We start from the raw sequence: 25,373 nt of genomic DNA, 5'->3' as shown, positions 1-25,373 counted from the left end.
AACTATATGAAGCCAGAGAAAAATTTTTTTTTTTTTTTTTTTGCGGTACGCGGGCCTCTCACTGTTGTGGCCTCTCCTGTTGCGGAACACAGGCTCCGGACGCGCAGGCTCAGCGGCCATGGCTCACGGGTGCAGCCGCTCCGTGGCATGTGGGATCTTCCCGGACCGGGGCACGAACCCGTGTCCCCTGCATCAGCAGGCAGACTCTCAACCACTGCGCCACCAGGGAAACCCCAGAGACTAGATTTTATAGACTAGATTTTTTTGAGTGTACTTCATAAAGCAGTTTGTTTCCTAATAATAATCTTTTATGAGTAATTTGTTGCTCCTTCAGAAGACTTTTCTTCTTTTTGATGCTAAATTTTGTTTCTTATGGTATTAGGTGATACAAGATTTGGAGACTTTTTGGTCTTCGAGAATTAAGACATGAAAATGTCAAATGGAAAATTCTTGCTTCACTTTAACGTTCTTGTTGTTACTTAAGATTTAAAAAAAAAAACACTGCTTTGTAGTCCACAATGAACTTATATGTGTAGACTTTGAACATCAATGGTTTAGAGACAACTAGGCATCATGTGCTTCCTGGTGGAGGAGCACAATGCCGTTATCAAGTAGTCTTGCTAAAAAATGAACCTGAATATGATCAAGTCTATAGACCTGATTCCTAATGTGCAGGATTTAGGAGAGAGGGGAACCTGTTAATTGACATCAGAATGATAAAATTATCAAAATCTAAACTGTGGAAAAACACTACACACACAAACACAAAACAGGTGCTTCACCAGATTACAAAGGAAAAGAAAAAGATAGAGAGGGAAGATATGAGTAAAAGATACTTAAATGACTTACCAACCAAAGAGTTTTAACTTTTTAGAGATACATACTAAGGTATTTACATATACATGTAAAAATTTGCTTTGATATTAGTGGAAATAATTATGATAGATAGGAGTAATTTTGGCACAATTTTAGAGTCATATAAAGTAATACAGGGTTTAGTGCAAGATCTACCAAACATTTGTGAATGTTCTGTATTTAAGAAAGAATAATTTGAGGAAAAGCTTTCTTTTCAGTGTGGGATTTAATAATGTATATGTGTATTATGTATACACAATATACTTGCATAAACAGATACATTTGAAATTACAGGGCTTCCCTGGTGGCGCAGTGGTTAAGAATCCGCCTGCCAGTGCAGGGGACACAGGTTTGAGCCCTGGTCCGGGAAGATCCCCCATGCTGCGGAGAAACTAAGCCATATGCCACAACTACTGAGCCTGTGCTCTAGAGCCTGTGAGCCACACCTACTGAGCTTGCATGCCACAATTACGGAAGCCCCGTATGCTTAGAGCCCATGCTCCACAACAAGAGAAGGCACCGCAATAAGAAGCCTGCGCTCCACAATGAAGGAGTAGCCCCTGCTCGCCTGAGCTAGAGAAAGTCCGTGCGCAGCAGCAAAGACCCAACACAGCCAAAAATAATAATAAATAAAATAAAATAAATAAATTTATATATAACAAAAAAGAAAGTATACTATTTATAGGAAAAATTTTGTCATTCCAGTTCTTGTATTTGAGGCAAATGTGTACTGTTTAAACATCCTCATTAAAAGTACATAGTTCTCACAGGAGATTGACCTAGTATAATACAGAGGTTCCAAAGCATTCTTACATACATAGTATATCAAAAACTTTGTTAAAATAGTCTGGTTCTGCTTTGAATTATCCTGTATAAATTGTTTTTTCTTTTAATTAGAGAAATAAATATAAATTAAGTGCAGGATAAACACTTATCTCTCTCTCTTATTTTAAAGATCACTCTGTGACTTTATATTTTATCAGGTTTAATGATATCCATGTACCAATCCGCCTGGAATGTGTGAAATTTGCTAGCCATTGTCTCATGAACCATCCTGATTTAGCAAAGGACTTAACAGGTACTGTATACCCATAATGGCAAACATTCCTAGATGCTCTTTGGTGAAAAAAATTGGTTTTATATATAGGAAAAAAAACCTTTTTATTTTTGGTTGTTTTTTGTGATTATTCTCAGTGAAGTCTTCTTGTTTCAGTTCATCATCATGGTGAAGCTACAGTTTTTACCTCCTAGTACCTACATAGTACCTAGAAGCACTTACATAAAAAGTAGCATTATCAGAGACAATATTGGTTTCTTAATTTAAGAACAATTCTACAAGTATTTCAGGCATTTGGATTTGAACAGGTCTTGACTTTGCATAGATTATGGGACTTCAGTCGTCTTTAATATTTTGAGAACTTAGGTGAGAGTCATTAATTTATGAACTAATTTAACCATGCTTAATGGAGGTAACTTTTCTGAAATCTGTATATTGATGAGGTATTTCAGAACTTGGCATTTTTATAGTAATGAGAATACTGTGTATCTGACTGTTGCTGCTCTGTTAAGGTTTTTAAAGTTATGAAATAGTTTAGAGAATATGGATGAATACAGCAGCCACTGTCTTCCTCAGAAATGTTAGCATTTTGCTGTATTAGCTTAGGAGTTTAAAAAAAGAAAGTAAATTGTAGATACAGTTGAAATGCTGTTCACAAACTCCTCTCATTCCTACTTCTGTAGAGGGTGACCTCTCTATTAAATTTGTTGTGCATTCTGTTCATGTTTTTCTATCTATGTCACATGTGTATCGGTACATAAGTTATATATAGTATTCTTATGTGATTTGAAAATTTTATTGAAATAATTTGAATTTGATATAGTTGAACTTATTCCCGCTATCTTATTTTGTGTTTTCTATTTTGCATGCCTATTCTTTGCTTCTTTTATTTCTGTTTTTCTTCTCTTCTGCCCAACTGATTAGTTTTCTTCTCATTTTTCCTTTTTTATCCATATGGGCTTGGAAGTTACATTCTCCTTCATGCTTTTACTGCATAGTTGATTAATAAAGTCTGAAATTAATCAGAACACTAGCTTCTTTCTGAGCAATCCAGGACCCTTGAAAGGTTTACCTCTGAGCACTACCTTCCCATCTTTCATATTATTGCTTGTTATTATTTAGTTATTTACTCTTTTTAAAATTTTACCAACTTATAGTACATTTTAAACTGCTTTTTCTGGGAGATATCCTGCTTGGAGAACCGTCTGTCTACCTGCTGACACCTGATATTGGACTGCTCGCTGTGTGTGAGCTTCTGATTTATAGCATTCATCTTAAGATGATCCGTTCTTCCTCTCTCTTTTGCCTTCCCCCTCTCCTTCCCTTCTTTTCTCCCCCCTTCTGTGTGACCCTGAGTGTGTGTGTGCGCGTGCGTGCATGGGTGTGTCTGTGTATGTCTGTCTGTTTCTTCCTTTTCTCTTCCTCCTTCTCTTTTATCCTGGATGTTTCTTTTACTCTGGAGCACCCTTTTCTTGTGTTATGGGTGCAGTATTCTCTGAGAATACTAATGATAGTATTTTGGAGTTTTCTTTTTCTTAAAAATGTCTGTTTCACCCACTTGTTTTTCCCACTTTTTATTTGCTTTTGTCTGTATTTTCCATGTTAGAGGCTTTCCTCAAATGCTTGGCAGTCCATGGCTGTCGGCTTTTATTAAGAGTGGGGGACTAAATTAAAAGCTGTTCAGAAAGCCCTGAGCGTATGGATGGGATTGTTCACTCTGAACTTCACTGTAGGGTGATCAGGGTGGGTTGTTTGTTGGAAAACCTTTAGTTTAGATACTTTCTCTTTGGCTATTCAGATTCCCCAGAAAAGAGTATCCTACCAGGAGTTTAATTTTAATTGCTTGTGTCTTTGGGACACCAGGTATTATTACTTTATTTTTTATTATAGAGTGGTATTTCATTGTATGAATACACCATAATTTGCTTACATCCATTTTTTTTTCTTTTGATGGCTATCTGGGTTGTTTTTGGTCTGGGGTGATTATGATTAAGATTACAGTGAGTATTCTTGTATAAGTGTTTCTGTGGATTTATGTTTTTATTTCTCTTTGGAACTACTTAGGAGTAAAATTGCTGGTCATAGGGTAAATGTATGTTTAACTTTATAAGAAATGACCACGTTCTTCATAGTAGTTATACTATTTCCCACTTGCACCAGAAATGTTTGAGGGTGCAGTTGTTCAGCATCCTTGCCAACATTTTGTATGGTCAGTCTTTTTGGTTTTAGCCATTCTCATAGGTCTTGATGTTTGTTGTGATTTTAATTTGCATTCTCCTGATGACTAATGAGATTAGTCATCTTTTTATGTGCATATTGATACATATGTTCTTTTATGAAGTATCTGTTTAAATTTTAAACCCATTCTTTTTTAATTGGCTTGTTCGTCTTTTTTTTTTCTTGTTGATTTGTAGTAGTTCTGTACATAGTCTGTATCTTTTTAAAGTATTTTTTCCATAGTCAGAACTTCAATGCATTGTTTACTCTTGGCTAAATAATAGATATTTTGTTTTTTTATAGCTGTCTGAAATATACTTTAGATGTGAATAATTTCACCAGTAACCTTTTTAGTCCTTCTCATTGTTTTGAATGTTTTGCTTTATCAAAGGATAGTGTACAGTTTCATCTTTTATGAAACATTTATCTTGTTATGTATTTCCTAGTCTCTAGCCTCCTGGCACATTTTAATTTTTAGAGTAGGCTAAAAGACAGATTTGAAAAATCTAGGGGTCTAACTATTAATGCAGATTTTCAACCACTCCACTCCATGTTTTCAGCTGCTGTCTTCATCTCTGCCTTTCTCATTGCTTGGTGCCTTGAATTTCAGGGTTCTTCTACCCTGGAAATGAGCTTGTCTATGGCTTTTCTTTCCCTTTTAGGTTTCATCCTTCTCTTTTGTCTCTGGGCATTTACCAGTCATCCATCTGCCAAAATTTTGGTGAGAAATCTCTTCTGCTATGATCTCTTCCCTTGTTACTTGTCCCTTTTAAAAGACATTTTCTTAGGGTTTCAGGAGTGAGTTGAAATAAATATGTTAAAAACATACATTTATCTTCTTTTCTCCATAGTGTGTTTGTGAGCTTCATCCTGTGCCTTCAGCCAAGTTTTAAGGGACGTAGCCATATTGGGAAGAGTATTGTTAGATGCTGCATCATGCTAACTGTTGAGAATTTCTTCTTTGTCCTGTTTTCTCTTCCTCTGCACAGTTAATATCTACAAGTTAATAGCTCTTGTGTATACCTGTTTAATATGAATGATTTGTTTTAGTGAAATGAGGATGTATCTGAAAATTGATGGTGTGTCATTGGTTTTTCCATTTTTTAGTGACACCTGAAATAATAATACATATTACATTTGAAACAAGTGCAGCGAAAGATAAAAACTCCTGTCTTTATCTTGAGGGGTAAATGAATTTGAGATATATTTAGCATGGGGCATTTGAAATCAATACTAAAAATAACCTTGTTTTCTGTGATACATAAAATAATATTTCCATTTCTTCAGAAGTTTTTTAGCGACATATTGTCTTAAACACTTTTTGAGATAGTTCCTGTTAGTAGAGAATGCTCAAGGTGGAGGGGCTTAGGACCTGGGCATTGATTTTATGAGCTTTTGCATTATATTGTTAACTGTTAATTTATTGAGAAGTAAATCCATTCACAATCATAAGCTCTGTTTGTTGTTTGTAGACATGGCTATGTATGTTACTCCAGATCCAAACAACGAAATTTTATCTTACTGGTCATATAATTAAAAAGCTGAATAATAATTTATGTTCACTTGTGGTACCTCTTCTTTAAACCTAATATATCATTACTGAAGATTGTTAATTTTTTTCTTTCAGCTTTCTCAGTGCCAGATCTGAACTTCCATGTTTTTGACTTTAAGATTCTCCTCTAGTCACTCGTAATTGTTAAGTGTTTCATTTCTTCTGTCTTCCCTTTGGCCTTCCTTTTAGTTCAGTTAAACAGAATTGCCTTACGGTCTTTCCTGTAATCCTATTTCTTGGCTGCCATTACCTTAATTATACTCTTTCAATAACCTCACTAAGGGTTTACATAGTTAAGGGATAGAAACTTGAATTCTCTAGCCTTTTCCGATTAGAACCACTTGACTTGAATATTTTAACCATTTAAAAAACAAAAGTGAAATATTTAGCATTGATATACTTCTTGGTTCATTTATATGGTTTGTTGAATTAATGAGTTTAGGAACTCCTTAGTTAACTATCCTGTCTCACAAATGGGGAGGGGGTTTACTACTCAGTTGCATGTAAACTACTGTATTTTGCCTGAAGGACTGACCTTCTTTCCTTCTTCCTTCTCTCTCTCCCTTTCTCTCTTACCTACTCCTAATGTTTTTGAAATATTGAACCTTCTACTTAGGTTTTGTTTTTGTTGTGGTTTACTTTCAAAGATCTTGTGCAATCTTTTCAAACGTTTTAGTTGTCAAAGTTTCATTTTAATCAAATAAAATTTTATCTTTCAGAGTATCTTAAAGTGAGGTCACATGACCCTGAGGAAGCTATTAGACATGATGTTATTGTGTCTATAGTTACAGCTGCTAAAAAGGATATTCTTCTGGTCAATGATCACTTACTTAATTTTGTGAGAGAGAGAACATTAGACAAACGGGTAAGTAGGGTTAATAATTATTAGTAGGTTTGCATTTTGAATACTTGAAGTTTAATAGTATTTCATTTGAAAATATTGAGATTTAAATGTAATTAGCCCTTTTTGGGGGGGGAGACATTTTAATATCTAAAATAATGTTTATGAGAAGATTTTACTTTTTGTTACATTAAATTTTATTAGTTTTTCTTTATTAGGATTATTTGTTCTCATCCTCAAAATGGGTCAGCTCTAAATGGTAGAGTAATCAGATGTTTAACCTGTACACTAATTTTAGTAAGTGACTTTTGAAAAGGCCTCTGAACACAACTTCTCTTTTCTCTTTTTCCTTTCATATGGGTATCAGTTCATAGTCCTCTAGCTGATTGTATTATAATTTCTATGGAATGGAAAATACAAGATGTCTTCTTTTTTCTTTTAATTAATTAATTAATTAATTAATGGCTGTGTTGGGTCTTTGTTGCTACATGCATGCTTTCTCTAGTTGTGGCGAGTGGGGGCTACTCTTTGTTGTGGTGTGCAATGCTCTCATTGCAGCGGCTTCTCGTTACGGAGCATGGGCTCTAGGAGCGTGGGCTTCAGTAGTTGTGGCGCACGGGCTCAGTTGCTCAGTTGCATGTGGGATCTTCCCGGACCAGGGATCGAACCTGTGTCCCCTGCATTGGTAGGCGGATTCTTAACCACTGTGCCACCAGGGAAGTCCCCAAAACGTTTTCAACATGGCAAAGCTAACCCCAGCAGAGCAGCATGCTTCGAGCCTATCTCCCGTGACCCCAAATCTTCCTTCTAGAGCACTGAACAGCTCCACTCTTTAGTTAGTGGCTTCTGAAGAGGGCACTGTGTCTTACATTTGTATTCCATGTTGCCTAGAATGTATTAGGCACTCAGTAAGTGTTTCGGTGAATATTTATTCTCCCCTCCTCCCCTTTGCCTTTCCTTGATGGCATGGATTTTACAGACTTAGACTTAAGAGTAATTTTGGTGAAGGATGAAGATCTTTGGTGTATTTAGGAGTTAATAAGCAAAGAAAGTGGGAGGTCTCTTGGTAGATATGAATAGCTCTAACTAGGTAAAAACTTCACAACATTTTGAAAGTCACTTGTATGGTCAGTTGTGCTATCTCCATCATTTAATTCTCTCTTTGATCATGTGGGTTGTGGATGGAGAATACATGGACAGGAATTGCATGGTTTTCCCTCCAAATCTATAGGTATTCAGAGCAACTTATTTTAGTTGATAAATTTAGACTTGTTGTTATTGGATATTTCAGTACGGTATTAAACAACGAAAAGGCCAAAAGCTGTAAAGAAGGAAAAGGAGGTTTGCATCATGGTAGGATAACAGCCTTCTAAGTGTTCAAGTAAACTTTTTCATAGTTAAACTTAGAATTTAAGCTAAGTATTTGTGTATTATTGGGATCATAATTCATGTATGTTTTTGATCATCATGGTGTGTTCATCATAGGACTGCTTGGTTCATTCATATAAATATTAATTGAGTACCAAAAAATAATTAAATATATTTACGTTACTGGCAGTATTAGAATATGCTCTATATCTTTAAATTTTCCCTAAAGTAGCACTTTCGGGAATTAGAGATAAGATAGGGAATTGGAGATAAAGTTTTTACAAACATATTGAATTCTTATTTTATGAGTAAAGCTTTTGAAGTCTTTTATTTCAATATGTATGCAGTGGATGGATGAAATAAGGACTATTATTTACTGTAATTAATTGAAAGAGAAACCAAGAGAAAAATGTTGCTGTGAGTGACAGACTGCAAAGGAAAAATTAATAATCTTCGCAGATTCATGAAGTTCTTAATATTACTTCCTCCCTACTGATTATAGTGCTGTGTTTATGTAAAATTTAAGATTAAACTCATACCAAGATAATTAATGTTAGGTATACTATAACAGATATGTATTTAATTTAGAAAATAGTTGAATATCTTTATACCTGAACGTCTTTGCCAGATATACAAAATGAACCACTGATGTGTCTTTGCATTCAGCATCTGATAAAGCCATTGTCATGTATACCTTTAATACAGGTATGCTTAATATAGACCATAATTTGGAAAAAACTCTATAAGGAATAGCTCACAGTTTATCCACTTAACTGTCTTTGCCTTTTACAATTTGGTAGCATGCTTTCCCTCACTCATTCTAAGTGACATTAAGTAGATTGTGATTGAGTTTTGCTTTTTAGGGATTGGTAGTGGGTATAAGATATCAAAGCATTAAAATTCTTTATACACGTTAATAGATGTCTGTGCTTGACATAGTAGATATATTAAAATGATAGTTGTGTTTTTTCATACAGTCATTACAGATTGACATCCAGGAACTGAGGTATGATGAAAATAAATTGTGTAAAGTGAATAAAAAAACTGGGAAACTAGACTTTACTGAATTAATATAACGGAGGCATTTTTAAATTACGAGAAAAAAATTTTTTTTTTTTTTTTAAGTGGAGAGTGCGCAAAGAAGCCATGATGGGACTTGCGCAGATCTATAAGAAATATGCTTTACAATCAGCAGCTGGGAAAGATGCTGCAAAACAGATTTCATGGATCAAAGACAAATTGCTACATATATATTATCAAAATAGTATTGATGATAGGTAAGTTAAAGACACCACATGTAAAATGTTTAGTGCTTTTGGTATTATATAACTGTTGTCGAGCTATTGTTTTAGGCTATTTTCTTTATAACTTTAAACTCCCTCCTCAGTTTTTACTGCAAATTAAAGGTAGTGAGTGACTAGTTGCTTTCCCACCAAAGCCATAAATGAAGTAGTAATGTACATATAACTTTAGGGATGGATACATCTTTTATGGTCATTTTCGTATACTATGTTTTAACAGAGTAATATTTGAAAGTAGGAGTGTATGTAATTATGATTTAAATTCTGTTTCATAGATAATTGTGTTATAAGGATTCACATTCATTTTTTCAAATAAAATAAGTATACAACCTTTGGATTTAGACATTTTAAATACAAACAATTCCTACTCAAGGCTAAAAAAACTAGTTTATACATTTTTATAAAGACACATTATCTGAATATAATCTTTGTATTTTTCTATTCCAGTGTGTAAGGTTAGACCTTATATGGAACCTAGCGATTTAGTAGTTAGTAGAACTGTAAATTCTGCTTGCAGTCTGCATTGATTTGATGAATTTTTAGTGGGGTCCAAATGATCTTGCTTATTAACAGGTGAGAATGAGAAAATTAAGAACCAGTAGGACATCTTACAATTTTAAGAGGTATGGGAAGCAGAAACTGAGTATCTTAGGTTGATATTATCTAAGAGACTTTATAGTTATTATTTTTAGAAAATTGACGTTTTTAAGCTTTTTGAGCGTGTGGCATCAGTGCACAGAGATTTGCATTATGGTTTCATAGCCCACCCCCCACCATTTAATTTTTCTTTTCTCCTTTTTTTTACTTTTATCTAGGTCTCTTTTCATGATATCACTACAAAAAGTCAAGAATCTTAAACATTTCTTTATGGTTAACTTATAGATGTTTAGAATATGTCACTTGGAAGGTTCTGGTGTAGTTTTTTAACCCTTTATTGTTTAGCCAATGAAATTGAGTCCCTGGTATATAACTTGCCCAAGGTCATGCAGAAGTAGTTAATCTTAGTTAGGTATAGGACTGTTTCCAGTACATCCAGCTAAAATTTTTTCTTTGGCTCTTCTTCTTATAGAAAGAAATCTTTGATTTGGAAATCTCATCTCTACTCAGAAAGAAGAAGCTCTTTTATATGTGTTCTTTATGTGTTTTGGAAATTTACATACATATTTAATATGTACATTTAAAGAAATTAATACAGTACTTTATGTTTTTTCGTAGATTGCTTGTTGAACGGATCTTTGCTCAATACATGGTCCCCCACAATTTGGAAACTACAGAACGGATGAAATGCTTATATTATTTGTATGCCACACTGGATTTAAATGCTGTGAAGTATGTTTCAAATGTTAAACTCTGTTCTTTCCATCTTTTGCAGTATGTTGGATTTTATGGAAAAGGAAACAACTGTATTTTTAAATGTCAACAATTTATGTAATGCAAACATTGTTTAAGTGGTCAGACACAATAAAATACTTGGATAGGATATTTTTTCAGAAAGTACTGCTATTAACATGAGATTAACAAGGATTTTTGTAACTAATTAAAAAACAGAGCTGATTGACATGGAATCTTTTAGGATTTAGTTTTTCTCTCTCCAGATTTTCATATTGTTGTCTCAAGAAATGCTGATGTACCTTTTGTTTTTGTTTGTATTCCTTAAGGCATTAGAAAGGTCCATATTGTGAAATTAGTACTTTCTTATTTTCACCTGATACTGATTTGAATTATAGAGTAGGGCAGTAGGATACATATTTTTGTGCTGCATAGCCTCAACATGGTGTTATAGTTTGATATAAAGGTAAGCACAAATACATTTTTATGACCATGTTTCATTCAAAAAGTGCTTTTGTATGGCTTTGTAGGGAATTGGCATTTTATGGGAGAGGCATTACTAATTGAATCGTACTGAGGCTTAGGAAATTGAGGCCTAGAGATGGATATGCTCTAGGTTTCAGAAAGTTTAGATCATCAGTGTTCCAGTGAATGTGTAACTTAATCCCCAGCTAATGGGGATTAAATATTCAGAAATTAGAAGTCTTTGGAGCTGTATATAATTTTCATTCCTACCACAGCTTAATGAGACTTTTAACTGCACTTCCCACATGGAAATTATTATGTATGCTATTTATATCTTTCATAGGAATGTTGAGAAAAAGGGTTGTAGGGGGAGAAATGTACATTTCTTGATACCCACTGTACTTCAGGCACAGGAATATGTGTTAACTGTGGCTGCTTTTCTGCTACAGTTGGCAGAGTTGAGTAGTTTCATCAGGGACCTTATGACCCACAAAGCTTATAATATTTACTTTCTGGCCTTTTATAGGAAAAGCTTGGAAACTCCCAGTATAAATGATTTTTTTTTTCTGTTTTACACATGATGAGCTGAATCCCACAGAGATCAATGAACTTGCACAAAATTACACAAGTAATAAGAGACAAAGCCAGAATATTTTTTTTTTTTTGCGGTACGTGGGCATCTCACTGCTGTGGCCTCTCCCGTTGCGGAGCACAGGCTCCGGACGCACAGGCTCAGCGGCCATGGCTCATGGGCCCAGCCGCTCCGCAGCATGTGGGATCTTCCCAGACTGAGGGCACGAACCCGTGTCCCCTGCATCGGCAGGCGGACTCTCAACCACTGCGCCACCAGGGAAGCCCCAAAGCCAGAATTTGAACTCAGTTCTTCCTGGTTCCAAAGCTCATTCTTTTTCCACTGCGTATAGTAAAATATGTTACCTCTATAATTCATTGTAAAACATAAAATTTTCATATGCTAGCATCTGTGGAATTGTAATGCATCCTTTTCTTCATGGTGCAGTTGATGGCCTCTTAGAATGGATGAGATAGGATATGTATATATCCCATTTGAAACAACCTATTTAAATCACACCCAATCTGGACTCCTTGACTCAGTTCAACTGTCATTCAGGAGTAAAAATGAATTAAAGACACTTGCAAGCAAAAAAATGAGAGTTCACCACTCATAAATCCTACTTTAAAAAAATACTAAAGAATAAAAAAGGAAAATGAATCCAGAAGGAAGGAATAGGATAAAGTTTTCTTTACAAGGGGTTGGGGTCTGGATTAAAAAGTAGGTTATCATCTAGGCTGATATTGTGCCAGTGTACACCACTGCGATGATATGTGAACTCTCTTGAGAGTCCCTGGGATACCCTGCCCCATGCCAGGGTAGACCCTGTCAGATAACAACATGCTAAGACGGCAGGTAAAGTGTTCTAATGTTCTTTTGTCATATAAGAGTGAGAACAGACATGTTGCTTAATTAGACCATGAATCAAGTGTGCATATTAAAACTTTGAGTCACCCCTAAAAAAATAGAATTCGAATGTATAACTTCTAAACCCATAGGAGCAAAAAATTAATGAAAACCATAATACCAGAAGTGGAAAAGAAAATAAAAAATAATTGAAAATAGAATACACAAAACATAAATAGCAGTTTCAAAACTAAAAATTTTTATCAGATATCATTCATCACTTAAATGACAAGTCCATTTGATTGAATTAAAAAGAAAAAATGGTGACATAGCAGATATACTGGAAGATAATGTCATGGAAAAGTTGAAAGTAATTTCCAATCTGTGGATCAATTGATTCTACAGAAATGGTTGGTGAGTGAATGAGTATTTATCTCTTTTAAGTTAAAATACTTGAGAGAGAGAGAGAGATAATGTTTTTAAAATTACTTTTTATTTTAATCAACTTCTTGGAATTAAGTGACCAACTATACACCTAATGCTTCTTAATATTTTATTACACTTTAACTTTACATTTATCTGTGATTATTTTCTCCAAAAGTCTTTACACTTATTATCATGAAGTATTTAATGCACACATATCATGAGTTTTGAAGCATAGTAATAAAATAAAACTGTGTATGAATCTACCACCCAAGTTGTGAACACTTCTCTCTTTCATCCTCCTATCCTCCTCCCAGAGGAAACCACTAGCTTTAATTTTGTGTTTCTCATTTCCTTTTAAAAAAGTTTTATCATATGTATCCCTTAATAATATATTTTTAATTTTTGCTTGTTTTTGAACTTTATGAAAACAGAATAATTGTGGGTATACTCTTCTGTGACTTGTTTTTTCACGCCACTCTATTACGTTCCTAAGCTTCATCTACTCTATATGTATAGCTTGTGGGTCATTCATTTTCACTGTGGTACTGAATTACTTTGTCATTAAACCACAGTTTTATTCCATCATCTTGGCATTGCAAATCTGAGTCAGTGCAAAGAATGGACATTTGTGTCTTTCCATTTTTTTAATAATACAAATAGTACTACTGTGAACATTTTTCAATTTAGCGTACACATGCAAGGGTTTCTCTAACGTATGGTTATGAATGGTTCTCAAATTTGGCTGCACATTGGAATCACGTGGAGAGGTTTAAAAAATACTGACACATGAATCTCATCCTCAGAGTTCGTCATTTAATTTGTCTGGAGTGTAGTGTGGGCATTGGGGTTTTTAGGAAAGCGTTTCTGGAGATTGTAATGGGTAACCAGGGTTTAGGATCATTGGTATACAGCTATGACTGGAATTGCTGAGAATGCACATTTTCAGCATTATAAACTAGTCAAATTATTTCCCAATATGATTAGACTAAATTATACTCTTACTCCAAAACATTATCAGGCATATTATTTTTTGCCAATCTTTTGGGGGTCAAATTTTTTCTCATTTTTTTCATTGGCCTGAATACTTAATAATATTGATGTTTTACTTAATGTTTCTAATTTCACCACAGTCCTCTGTATATAATACTCTGTATTATAACACCTGTCCTACTTCATTCATTTACATTACCATTCTAGCCCAGAAAGTCATTTGAATTTTTGTGACCTCTAATTAGTTTGAAAAGTGTTTTAAAATAGCTGCTTAGGGGGCTTCCCTGGTGGCGCAGTGGTTGAGAGTCTGCCTGCCAATGCAGGGGACACGGGTTCGTGCCCCAGTCCGGGAAGATCCCACATGCCGCAGAGCGGCTAGGCCCGTGAGCCATGGCCGCTGAGCCTGCGCATCTGGAGCCTGTGCTCCGCGACGGGAGAGGCCACAACGGTGAGAGGCCCACGTACAGCAAAAAAAAAAAAAAAAAATTAGCTGCTTGGCAGGCGGTTCCTGCTAAGAACTTGTTTGGTAAGGATTTTTCTTATTTACTGAAAGAGCCATATATTTTATTCTATATCTGTGTTCTTTTGGGGAAGACAAAATACTTCCTATATTTTAGACTTTTTGATGTGTACTCACTTTTGGGTAAGTCCCTAGGTTAACTGTAAGTATACTGATTACTGGAAAGGAGAATAGAGGCAAGCTTGGGTACTGTCTGATCATGGTGTGTATTTCCACCTCCCCCAAGTTCCCCAGAACAACTGTCAGTGACAAGAGTAAGTGGTAGTATCAAGTGTCCTGGTTGTGATCTTCTCTTTCATTGATCAGGCTCTTATCTAATAAGACAGTTTTGAACTGTGGAGTCTGATGGGTAATTTGCCAGTTGGGAGTAGAAGGTTGGAGGAGAGTTTCTCTTCAACATTTGGACAGGTTTCTGACTGCAGCCCAATGGTAGTCGTCTGTTTCTTTGAACTGACGCAAACCTATGGTATGTTGGTGCAAACAAGGAGAAGCCATAGTGAGGGAACTAGTTGTCTACTTAAAATGTCACTTAACAAATGGAAGAGTATCCAGGCTCTATCCAGATTTTTCACGTTTATTTAGTGACAGCTGGAATTCAGGCTAATGTTAAATAAATGGATATTTGTCTTCCTATTGTAGTAATACTGCTTCTACTAGTACAACTTTTTTTCCTTAAGTACTGTTTAGAAAGGCAAAGCACAAGGACAAATTGTCTTTGCTGCTTAATATGACTTAATTGAAATGCTCAAGAGGATGCTCCCCCTGAATGTTATAATACAAATTCTTAGTCAGTGATGGTCACTTTTTGATTTAAGCTATAGCCATGATAGTTTATAATAAGCTTTAGAATTGCTTAAGATTTCATCTTTAAGTTAATAAATAAGATAATTTCTGCTTTATTTTTCTGCTTTAAGTGAAAGCAAGTTTCAAAATCCAGGGCTTTCAGAAGTTTTAAGTAGTGATAAAATGTATAGGTAAGGAGAGAATTCATTGACCTTGGAGTTCACAAGTAATTTCACAGATGACTACTCTGTTTCTTTGAAAATTATTTACAGTCCTCTGGATAATGGTCATTTTTGTTTTAATGTTTACATTCTTAAAGTGTGCCAGTTAAACTTTATGGAACTTTAGTAACTGGAAGACAATAAAGTTTAGCTATTTCAAGATGAAAATGCCCCAGTACTGTTGTTTTGCTAGTACCATGTTGAAGGGACTACTATGAAGGAATTGTCCAAATCTAAGCTAATTTGTCTCCTTTAAAAAATGCAAAGATATTTTTAAAACATACTGCTGAGGAGGGTGAAAATATTAAACAATTGCCTTGTCTATCAAAAGAAAGAGTGTGTTTTTATGTGGTTTTATATGCTTCTATATTAAATTACTCTTATGGCAGTGCTTCATATGTGTGATAATGGAGGTTAATAGAAGTATGGATAATTGAAAACAATGAGAAGTATTATTTGGTTTTGGAAAATTTCCTTTTTAAAATTTTAAATGTGAGTGGTTCTGATATTCTATAACTTAATATTTAAATAACATTAACTGCTGTCTGTGATTTATGTATATTTTTTTGAGTACCTATATAATTTTTTTTAGATTTAAATTTCTGCCTGAGAACAATAGAAGTGTTATGGTGATCAAAATTTTTGCCATATAAAATGAATGTTCACTTATATACATATAATGTAATTTATAAATATTACTTGTAAATAAAAGTATATAATATAATGTAAAATTATAATATTTTTGTTTCAGGAAAAAGTATCTCCATTCTCTCAGGGCTCAGTCTTTTCCGTTTGTGTCTTTTATTCCTTTTCATCCGGCCTGCTATTGAATACAGGACCTTACTCCATTAAATATTGCTTTATTTCTTAAAGTTTGTAATCTCTGCAGTTCATTGCTATGCCCTTGCCTACAAACATGTTCCAGTTAATGATAGATTTTCACTATTTTTATACAAAAGAAAAAACAACCACCACTAATCCCTTTCTTTTGATATAGCCATCTCCTCAAATGTTATTATCTCTTATATTTGACTTCTCTCTTTCTCTTCATGTATCATCAGTTGCTTAGTCCTGTAAATTTTACCCTTCTCTGTCATCTCCATTTGTAATTTGAACTTTTAGAAAAAATTAACATGGTTGGGATATTCTGGAAGGATGTTTATCCTGTTTTGTTATTTAAATTTATGTATGTGTTTTTCAGAGCACTGAATGAAATGTGGAAATGTCAAAATCTGCTCCGACATCAAGTAAAGGATTTGCTTGACTTAATTAAGCAACCCAAAGTAAGTTATCAACATTTTTGCTATGTGTTGAACAACTATTTCTGTGTGGAACACTTCTGACTCTAGAACCTATGATCTCTAACTTAGAACACTGAAATTTTTAAGAAACTTATTGCTTAGAAAAATTTAAATTTACTATATCTGCAAAAGGTGATACCCAATAGGAAGGAGAATGTGCTTCTGTGTACACAGAATGAAGCCTTTTTGGGTAGCTTTAAAATTAAAAAAATAAAACCAAATAATAGCTCAGCATTATTGAAAGCATAGAAAACAGTAAAATTACACTTAATGTTGCTACACTGAAATGCTGCCATCATCTTTATATAGTCTTGTGGTTATAGAAAGTTTTAATATCATGTAATTATAGTTTAGTATCATATATTTACTTACAATTAATATGGTAATTTTAATGTATTACCTGGTCTTCATAATTATAACTTAATGGTGGTTATTCATCCAGTTGATGTTGTTTGAGAATGTTGTATGTAGGCCTATAAAAAGTATAATTCATCTAAAAATCAGTGTGCCTGGTCATTTTAAATTGCATCCAGGGAAAACAGTGTAGTGTTTTTTTTTGTTTCTTTTTCAAGCACAGTGGACCACCACCACCCCCACCCCCCAACATACACCTCATGTTCATAGGACAGAGGTCAACAGAATGGAGTTGTTTCATCTAAGGGGAGAAAATTTCCAGTTTTCCTAGGTGTCAATCTTGCCGTTTGCCCTAAAAATCAGTAAGCTAACAGTAGTTGTTTGAGTGGTTTATAGTGACCTCACTTTTTTCTTAACCTCTAAATCACTAGTAATAAGGCATTTCATACCACTTGTTTGCCTGATTGAAGCTTACAGCTGAGTAGTATTTTTGTTTTATAGGCGGACAATGACCTCTTTGTTTATGGTTTATTGAACATAATTTAACCTTCTGTGATTCCTGAGTATATTGAACCTGCTAGAAGAAGTTGTTCCTTACAGTCAATGACTTAAAACTAATTTTAGAGATTCTGCTATTTCAGTACGTTCTGTGCGAAGGAGGAAAATTGGAAAATCCCAGTTAAGTTAGTGTGTTTTAACCAAATAGACGTGTGTTAGTCAGTGTTATAATGCAGTGTTGATGTGTTTCAGATAATAAGCTCTGGATAAAGTGCCCTTTTTTGCCACCTAGAGACTTGTTAATTTACTTCCTTTAGGTAAAGTTGCAAGAATGTTCTTATTTGCATGTGTATAAAATTATTCCTGATTTTAGGCATTATTGAAGTCATTAGCAGCCGAATAGCATAAGTGTGTAGATCATATGTTGAACAGTGTGATGTATGAGACGGTAACCAAAAATAACTTTGTTTTTGACTGTCACTGTCCCTTTAAATTTTATTTAGTGGGGGCTTCTGTCCTTTGCCTGTTCATAAAAACTTGGGAGGGTCTCATGACATTCCTGTTCAGTCTACATGAAATAAAATACAATCTCAATTCAGTTACAATGTTTTATTCCCTTCCACTTTGTGGTATTTTCCTTTAAATTATCTTAAAATAATTAACAAGTTATCCAAATCAAAGAGGGAATTCTCATTCATGTGTGGTGAGGGATGAAGAAGAAACAGAATGGAAGAGGATAGTACTCTAAAGTGGAATTCTAGTGAAAGGAGAATTCATAGTCTCTTATTAATATTCACTTTATACTGAGAATTGTAGTAGATATTATAAAGTTAGAAAGAAAATACAAAGCTGTGTTTAACTTTTGGCTGTTTATAATTCTGCCTATTTTACCAGGAAGACTCTTAGATATAATAATCAGTACATGTTTCATTGGCTTCCTCATTATTCCTTCTAATTAAGATAGTTTTTATTCTTTCTTAGTAATGTAGCCCTTCTACTTCATGTAACTAAATTGATTTGCTCAGTGTCACTCAAAGTGACTCTGTAGTTTGCAGTATTGTACTTTTCTAGGGCACGAACCCGCGTCCCCTGCATCGGCAGGTGGACTCCCAACCACTGTGCCGCCACCAGGGAAACCCTGCAGTATTGTACTTTGTTGGTGATGTTTCTTTTTCATGTGGATCAACTTCTAGTAAGGCCAGCACCGCCTCTTTCCCCCCAAATTGAAAAACAATAGAAATCTTATGTTTCTAGTCAGATCTATTAAGTTCCAAATATTTGGGAATTAGCTCTTGTACGCTATTCTATTATTCTTTGTCTCTCCTTCCTTTTCGAAAGCTCCTTCTCAATAGGGACAGTTTATTTGTTTATTTTTTGATTTGTTGCTTTCACCCCAGTGTTTCTCTAGCTCAGTATTTTATGTAGAGTTGCTCAGGGACTTTTTTTTTAATAACACCTGATGGAATGAATAACTAGTATTCTTAGAAACATCCTTTATACATGTGACTTTACAGAGTGTATTACGTGCAGCACGATGTGATGAACACATTCATTCACTGAAATACTACCCTGATGCAACAAATAACTAGCACTCTTGGAAGATTTTTGTACCTGTCAGTGGCATCTTCATTGTCTTCATCCAGTGTCTTCCCAGTGGCTTCATGACTATGCCTTATAATCCTCAGGGTTAACGATTTTAGGAATACCTCAGTTCAATCAGAATTATATACTTAATTGTCAACTTTTTGTTTGAGATAGGCTAAACATGTGAAAACCAACATTTCCAGATTAGTTTCCTTTTTTTTTGTTTTGTTTTGTTTTTTTTTTTTTGTTTTGTTTTTTTGCGGTACGCGGGCCTCTCACTGCTGTGGCCTCTCCCGTTGCGGAGCACAGGCTCCAGACACGCAGGCTCAGCGGCCATGGCTCACGGGCCCAGCCGCTCCGCGGCATGTGGGATCCTCCCGGACGGGGGCACAAACCCGCACCCCCTGCATCGGCAGGCGGACTCCCAACCACTGCGCCACCAGGCAAGCCCTAGTTTCCTTTTTTAAACTTAGTTGTCCTGTTCTTTGAGTACTTAAGAGAAACAAAATATCTCTGTGTCCCAAAAGGTTGGTGTAGCAGTCATCTGTTTTTGTTTTGGAGGCTGACAAAACAGGACAAGGGAAGAGGCAACGACAGTGGAGTATGACTTCACTTCTACCTTTCATTTGGTTCATCTGGAGTTTAAACATGGCTAAAGAAGGAGCATATAGTGGTGGTCAGGGCGTGGGCCGAGAGCATGAATGGGTTATGATTACTTAACTTTCTAAAGAATACAGTGAAGATTATTGTTAGGAGATTTTTTTTTTTTTTTTGCTATTTACTAATTGTTTAAAATTAAAAGACTTTTTTAAAAGAGTAGTTTTGGGTTTACAGAAAAATGAGCAGAAAGTACAGAGTTTACATATACCCTTACCCTCTCCCCATTTCCCTTATTATTTACATCTTGTTTTAGTGTGGTGTACTTGGTACAGGAGGTTCTAATTTTGCATGTTTTTGTGTGATTTACAGACAGATGCCAGTGTCAAGGCCATATTTTCAAAAGTGATGGTTATAACAAGTAAGTTATTTCAAATATTATATGTAAACTTTAAGGTTTATTTGAAACATTTCTTTCAGATAATATAAAGTGTTTCTTGGAGTTCCATTTTAGGCTATGATAATATAGGAAAATATTAAAGTTTTTTGATTGATTTTTTTTTTTTTTTCCCCCAACACGCTCAGCTTTCCTTTTTTTTTCTGATTTTCATTTATTTTGCATACTACACAGGATTATTTTGTGTGTTGATACGAGCAAAAGCTGGGTTTTATTACATAAATTTATTTTTGAGAATACATTCAAATTACTGTGTAACCTTGCTGTTAAAAACTGCATGTGTGCTTTGGTATTGCTTGGTCTAATGTGACTCTATCTGAAGCTAATTTCATCCTGAGCTGAATTTTACAGTGAAAGATATACCTAATAACTACAAGAGAGCTTCTTTGAAAGAAAAGTTAATTTGCTTTTTTACTTTCAGTGATTTTAAATAAAATGTTATTTAATTGCCTTTAACAGTAAATACTAAAGTATTGTGTAGCACATCTCCTTTGTTCAGGGCAGGGGTAGGAAAAAGTAGCGGTTTTTGTAGGTTAATTGCTTTTCCTGTCACCTCAGGGATCACTGTGTATAGCATATGGATGGAGGGAAAATCAGGAACACCTGGAGGAATGCTTCTGCTGAGCTTCCATGTGGTAGTAATGAAGAGTTCTTAGACGGATTTTTGAGACGTTAACAAATATTCCGAGATGTGTGTGGAAGTAATGCTAAGACACCAAAGAGAACAGTAACCTAATTCACTGGGTATTAGACTAAGTGATAGAAGTTTTAGCATGAGTAGAAATTTCCCCAAAAGACCAAAATGTCTTTTAGTCCTGAGCAGTTAAACATAAATTAGTTTTCAGTCCCTTTGGATAACTTAAAGCAAGTGATTTTGTGCTATTGCTTTTTAACAACTATTTCTCTGGTTGTTTGGCTGCAGACACTGTCCCCTAAAGGAGATCGTCTCCTATATTCTTTCTTTTTTTTAACCCCCTATCCATTTTCTTCCAACAAGTACAGTATTTCCCAAATTCTGTTGTGAAGAATGCCAGTATCCTGCAGGTGTTAATAGTATCATCAGAAAAAAAGAGTTCCATGGTCTAGTACGTTTGTAGAATCCTGAATTAAAGGGGTTTTCTGTTGTTGTTTTTCCCTTCCTCCCTGTCTCCATCTCTGTCCTTCCCTCCTTTCTCTCCCTCCCCCTCCCTCTATCCCCATTTCACTTTCTTTTTGTTTTGTTTCTTAAATGGTATGCTTTATTGTAGCCTTTAATATGATGCCTATATGTTATGGAGGGGCTGTAAAGTGACATTTTCCAAAACTGTTGACAAACAGTACAGTAGAATTTTTGTATTCTAGAAATATGGAAATGTCATACAGTCAAGTAGTTAGGAGGAAAATTTGTTCTTACTATATTCAGTCATCTAGCCAAGACTTAAAATGGAATTTCAGAGTTGTATATGAACTTGAAGACTGCATTTACTGTATTCATATTTTAAGATTCAACACATTTCTACTACTTTTATTAGAGTCCATAGTTCTATATTATAATTTCTGTTATTAGAAGGATCCTACCTAGTCTTGTTCTCCCTCACAGTTGTGAGTAGCCAGAAAAAAAAGATTCTAGGATGAATATTTTATTAGCTTTCATAAGTGTTTTGATACATGATGTATTAGGAGAGTAGTATAAAACTCATCTATGATTCTACAAGAACTCATCCTTTCTCATGTGATAATGGCCTACCGAGCAGTAACACCTGGAACGTGTTGCTCAGCATGTGTTGGTGCCAAGTAGCATGCGTGCGTGTGTGCATTATCTCTGGATGGTTTAACAGTAAACAGTGCAGTACAGGAAAATGGTTTCTTCTAGGTAAAACTGATTGATCTTCATCTCTTACTCTGAATTGCAAAAGAACAATGTATACAACAAGCTCAAGGGATAGTAATAAAATTGGTATTACTCAGGTAGACATGTAATGCCTTTAAGTATTATAAGGAGTTATTTAGAAATAGCCAGTTTGGTCTTTCTCTGCATAGATGGTCCTTCACAATGATCTTATTTTATGTTTCTAGGAAACAGATTTTTATTTGTGAAAATTTATTATTGAAGGTGCTCTACAATTTTTATCGCATTAAATTAAATGAATTTGTAAGTTAGGATTATTCATCAAAGTAATAAAAAGAATGAAAAATGTTGATCTCATTTATTATTTTGATAAATTTCTAAAATTGTATTTTAATTGAATTTTAATTTAATTTAAGGAAATTTGCCAGATCCTGGTAAGGCTCAGGATTTCATGAAGAAATTCACACAGGTGTTAGAAGATGATGAGAAAATAAGAAAACAGTTAGAAGTACTTGTTAGTCCAACATGCTCCTGCAAACAGGCTGAAGGTTGTGTGGTAAGGAGAGAAATTTAAAAAGAGCTCATGTTTGGAGAAACCTCGAAATCTTTTTTTGTCCCCTTTTGTAATTCGTTACGTAAAATTTAGAAAATATCACAAAAATAACAATACAATTAAACTGTAATTCCTCTATAGAGACAGTGGTTAATATTATGGTGTATGTTTATATTATACATGTATCTTTGTACATTTTACTTTCTCGTTAATTAGTCTTTTGCAGTATTATATTTGTAGCAACATAGCACACCATTGAATACGTGTACCATAATTTATTGAACGGCCCACTTGTGTTACACATTTAAATTTTTTCCCAGTTTTTGATTAATGTAAAGAATACTTAATCTTTATAGCTAAGTAATTTTACACAGTCTTGATTTCATTTCTTTAGGATAAATTCGTTATTGGCCAGTTATCACTGTTGGGAACAAGCAAAACTCAAAACAAAAACATCATTATTTTGATAGGATTTGTAAAATTGGTTGCTAGTCATCTGACCATTTTTTCTCCTTCAGTATATTAGCTATTCTTATTTCTCTTGTAAATTGTGTGTTTTTTAGTCTTTGCCTGTTTTTCTGGAATATTTATCTTTATCTCATTTGTTAGTATGTCATGGCACTGTATGTTAATTAAGCTGCAGATATAGTTTTCTGTCTGTTGTAGTTTTCCCTTTTCATTTTATTTATGATGTCCTTTACATACTATAGTTTTGTTATCTCGCTAAGTCTATCAGCAGTCTCCTCAAGGTTTTTGCCTTTGGAGTCCTGCTCATGAAATCCCATGCTATTGCAGGTCAATGAAAATGTTAACTGATGTCAGTATTTTTTTTTTTAATATTTATTTATTTATTTACGTTGTGCTCAGTCTTAGTTGCAGCACGTGGGCTCCTTAGTTGCGGCTTGAAGGCCCCTTAGATGTGGCATGCGAACTTTTAGTTGCGGCATGCATGTAGGATCTAGTTCCCCGACCAGGGATTGAACCTGGGCCCCCTGCATTGGGAGCATGAAGTCTTAACCACTGCGCCACCAGGGAAGTCCCTGATGTCAGTATTTCTTAATTTTTTTTATTTTTTGCGGTACGCGGGCCTCTCACTGTTGTGGCCTCTCCCGTTGCGGAGCACAGGCTCTGGACGCGCAGGCTCAGCGGCCATGACTCACGGAGCCTAGCCGCTCCGCGGCATGTGGGATCTTCCTGGACCGGGGCACGAACCCATGTCCCCTGCATCGGCAGGCGGACTCTCAACCACTGCGCCACCAGGGAAGCCCAGTATTTCTTAATCTGTTGCCCATGCATCGTCCTAAATTCTTTTTTAAAAAAGATGATTTTTGGCTCTACGCCAGGTTGACTAAATGAGAATCTTCACAGTGAGACCCAGGAATCTGTAGTTTTAATGGGCTCCCCTAATAATTTTGCTTGTTGAAGTTTGTGTATCCACTGACCCTTGGTTTTATTCTTTCGTATTTGTTTTCATCGTTTTGGAATATTTTTGGTGTAAGGTGTGAGATAGGGATTCACTCTGCTTTTATTCTAAATGTCTGTTCAGGTATTTCAATATAACAATATACTGAATAATCTACCTTTTTCCTACTTACTTGAAATATTACCTTTCTTCTATGCTAAATTCTTAGTCTATTCCTATTGATTTGTTTATTCCAGCACCAATACTATGTGGTTTTAATTATTATAGGTTCTTAACATTTTAATGTAATGAATGACTTAAAAATACTTTTTTAATATTTTAAAAATCTACATTACAGCGAGAAATAACTAAGAAGTTGGGCAACCCCAAACAGCCTACAAATCCTTTTCTGGAGATGATCAAGTTTCTCTTGGAGAGGATAGCACCTGTGCACATAGATACTGAATCTATCAGGTATGTGTATATTAAAATATTGAATTTTCATTACTATTAATTCATTCATGCTTTAGTAGCCAATCATTATTGGGTACCTGCGCTCATTATTGAGTAAGGCACTCATAGTATAGGTTTATGGATATACATAATGACTATACCCTAATCTGTAGATATCTGTAAATAGATCTATTCATATATATGTATATGTTTGTATATATACATACACTCCTCTGTATATATATATGTATGTATTTAGTTTTTCTTGTTATATATTTTAATTTAGGTACTCTTTCAACTTGGATGAGAATTTGTCAATCCAAGCCTAGTTTTTGTCTATTACTAGTATACTAGTTAGTTAGCTTGCATAGGTTAACTAATAGAAACAAATTGCAGTTCTGTTCTCAGGAAAAGAAAACTAAGTGAATATGTTGTAAAACAACATATGGTGCATTTTCACAGATATCTGAGAACTGAAAATGTTATTTTTAAAACAACCTTCATTTAAAGTTTCAGGTTTGAGACTTTATCACCTGAGTGTGATATCTTGGAAAATACTTTCTATTTATATCTGTACTTGGTTTTGTAAAATGTGGGAAGAGCTCTTTTCTTTTCTATTTATTTATTTCTTTTTAGTTTTTATTTTATTTTATTTTATTTTAATTAATTAATTTATTTATTTTTGGCTGCACCATGTGGCATGCGGGATCTTAGTTCCCTGTCCAGGGATCGAACCTGTGCCCCTTGCATTGGGAGTACAGAGTCTTAACCACTGGACCGCCAGCGAAGTCCCCGTTTCCTTTTTTTTATTTTTTTTTTATAGCTTTTCCTTAAATCTTTCAACTGGTTGAAAAAAGAAAGTACTTATAAAATATATGTATATAGCATACTGATTTATTAGTGATCAGTAGTACCTTTCAGAGCTTTATTGGATTCTAAAATAATAATAATGGTACACTCTATACTCAGTAAAGCCCCTTTGGGTTTTTTTTTTTTTTTTTTTT

General features: G+C 34.6%; 1 protein-coding gene across 6 annotated transcripts in view; it reads left to right on the top strand.

The window, feature by feature from the left end:
- PDS5B (PDS5 cohesin associated factor B) overlaps nt 1-25,373 on the top strand; it is a 196,625-nt gene that overhangs the window by 95,123 nt on the left and 76,129 nt on the right. For all 6 annotated transcript variants that reach the window (XM_024755479.1, XM_024755477.1, XM_024755480.1 and 3 more), the window contains exons 10-17: nt 1,839-1,933; nt 6,401-6,546; nt 9,016-9,167; nt 10,407-10,520; nt 16,544-16,625; nt 20,049-20,097; nt 22,378-22,517; nt 24,275-24,390. In XM_024755479.1, coding sequence (XP_024611247.1) covers nt 1,839-1,933; nt 6,401-6,546; nt 9,016-9,167; nt 10,407-10,520; nt 16,544-16,625; nt 20,049-20,097; nt 22,378-22,517; nt 24,275-24,390 — 894 coding nt within the window. The remainder of the gene's footprint in view (nt 1-1,838; nt 1,934-6,400; nt 6,547-9,015; nt 9,168-10,406; nt 10,521-16,543; nt 16,626-20,048; nt 20,098-22,377; nt 22,518-24,274; nt 24,391-25,373) is intronic.

The sequence above is a fragment of the Neophocaena asiaeorientalis genome, unplaced genomic scaffold (genome assembly GCF_003031525.2).
Source record: "Neophocaena asiaeorientalis asiaeorientalis breed wild unplaced genomic scaffold, Neophocaena_asiaeorientalis_V1.1 scaffold59, whole genome shotgun sequence".
Lineage (NCBI taxonomy): Eukaryota > Metazoa > Chordata > Mammalia > Artiodactyla > Phocoenidae > Neophocaena > Neophocaena asiaeorientalis.
This window is presented reverse-complemented; position numbering and strand designations above follow the sequence as displayed.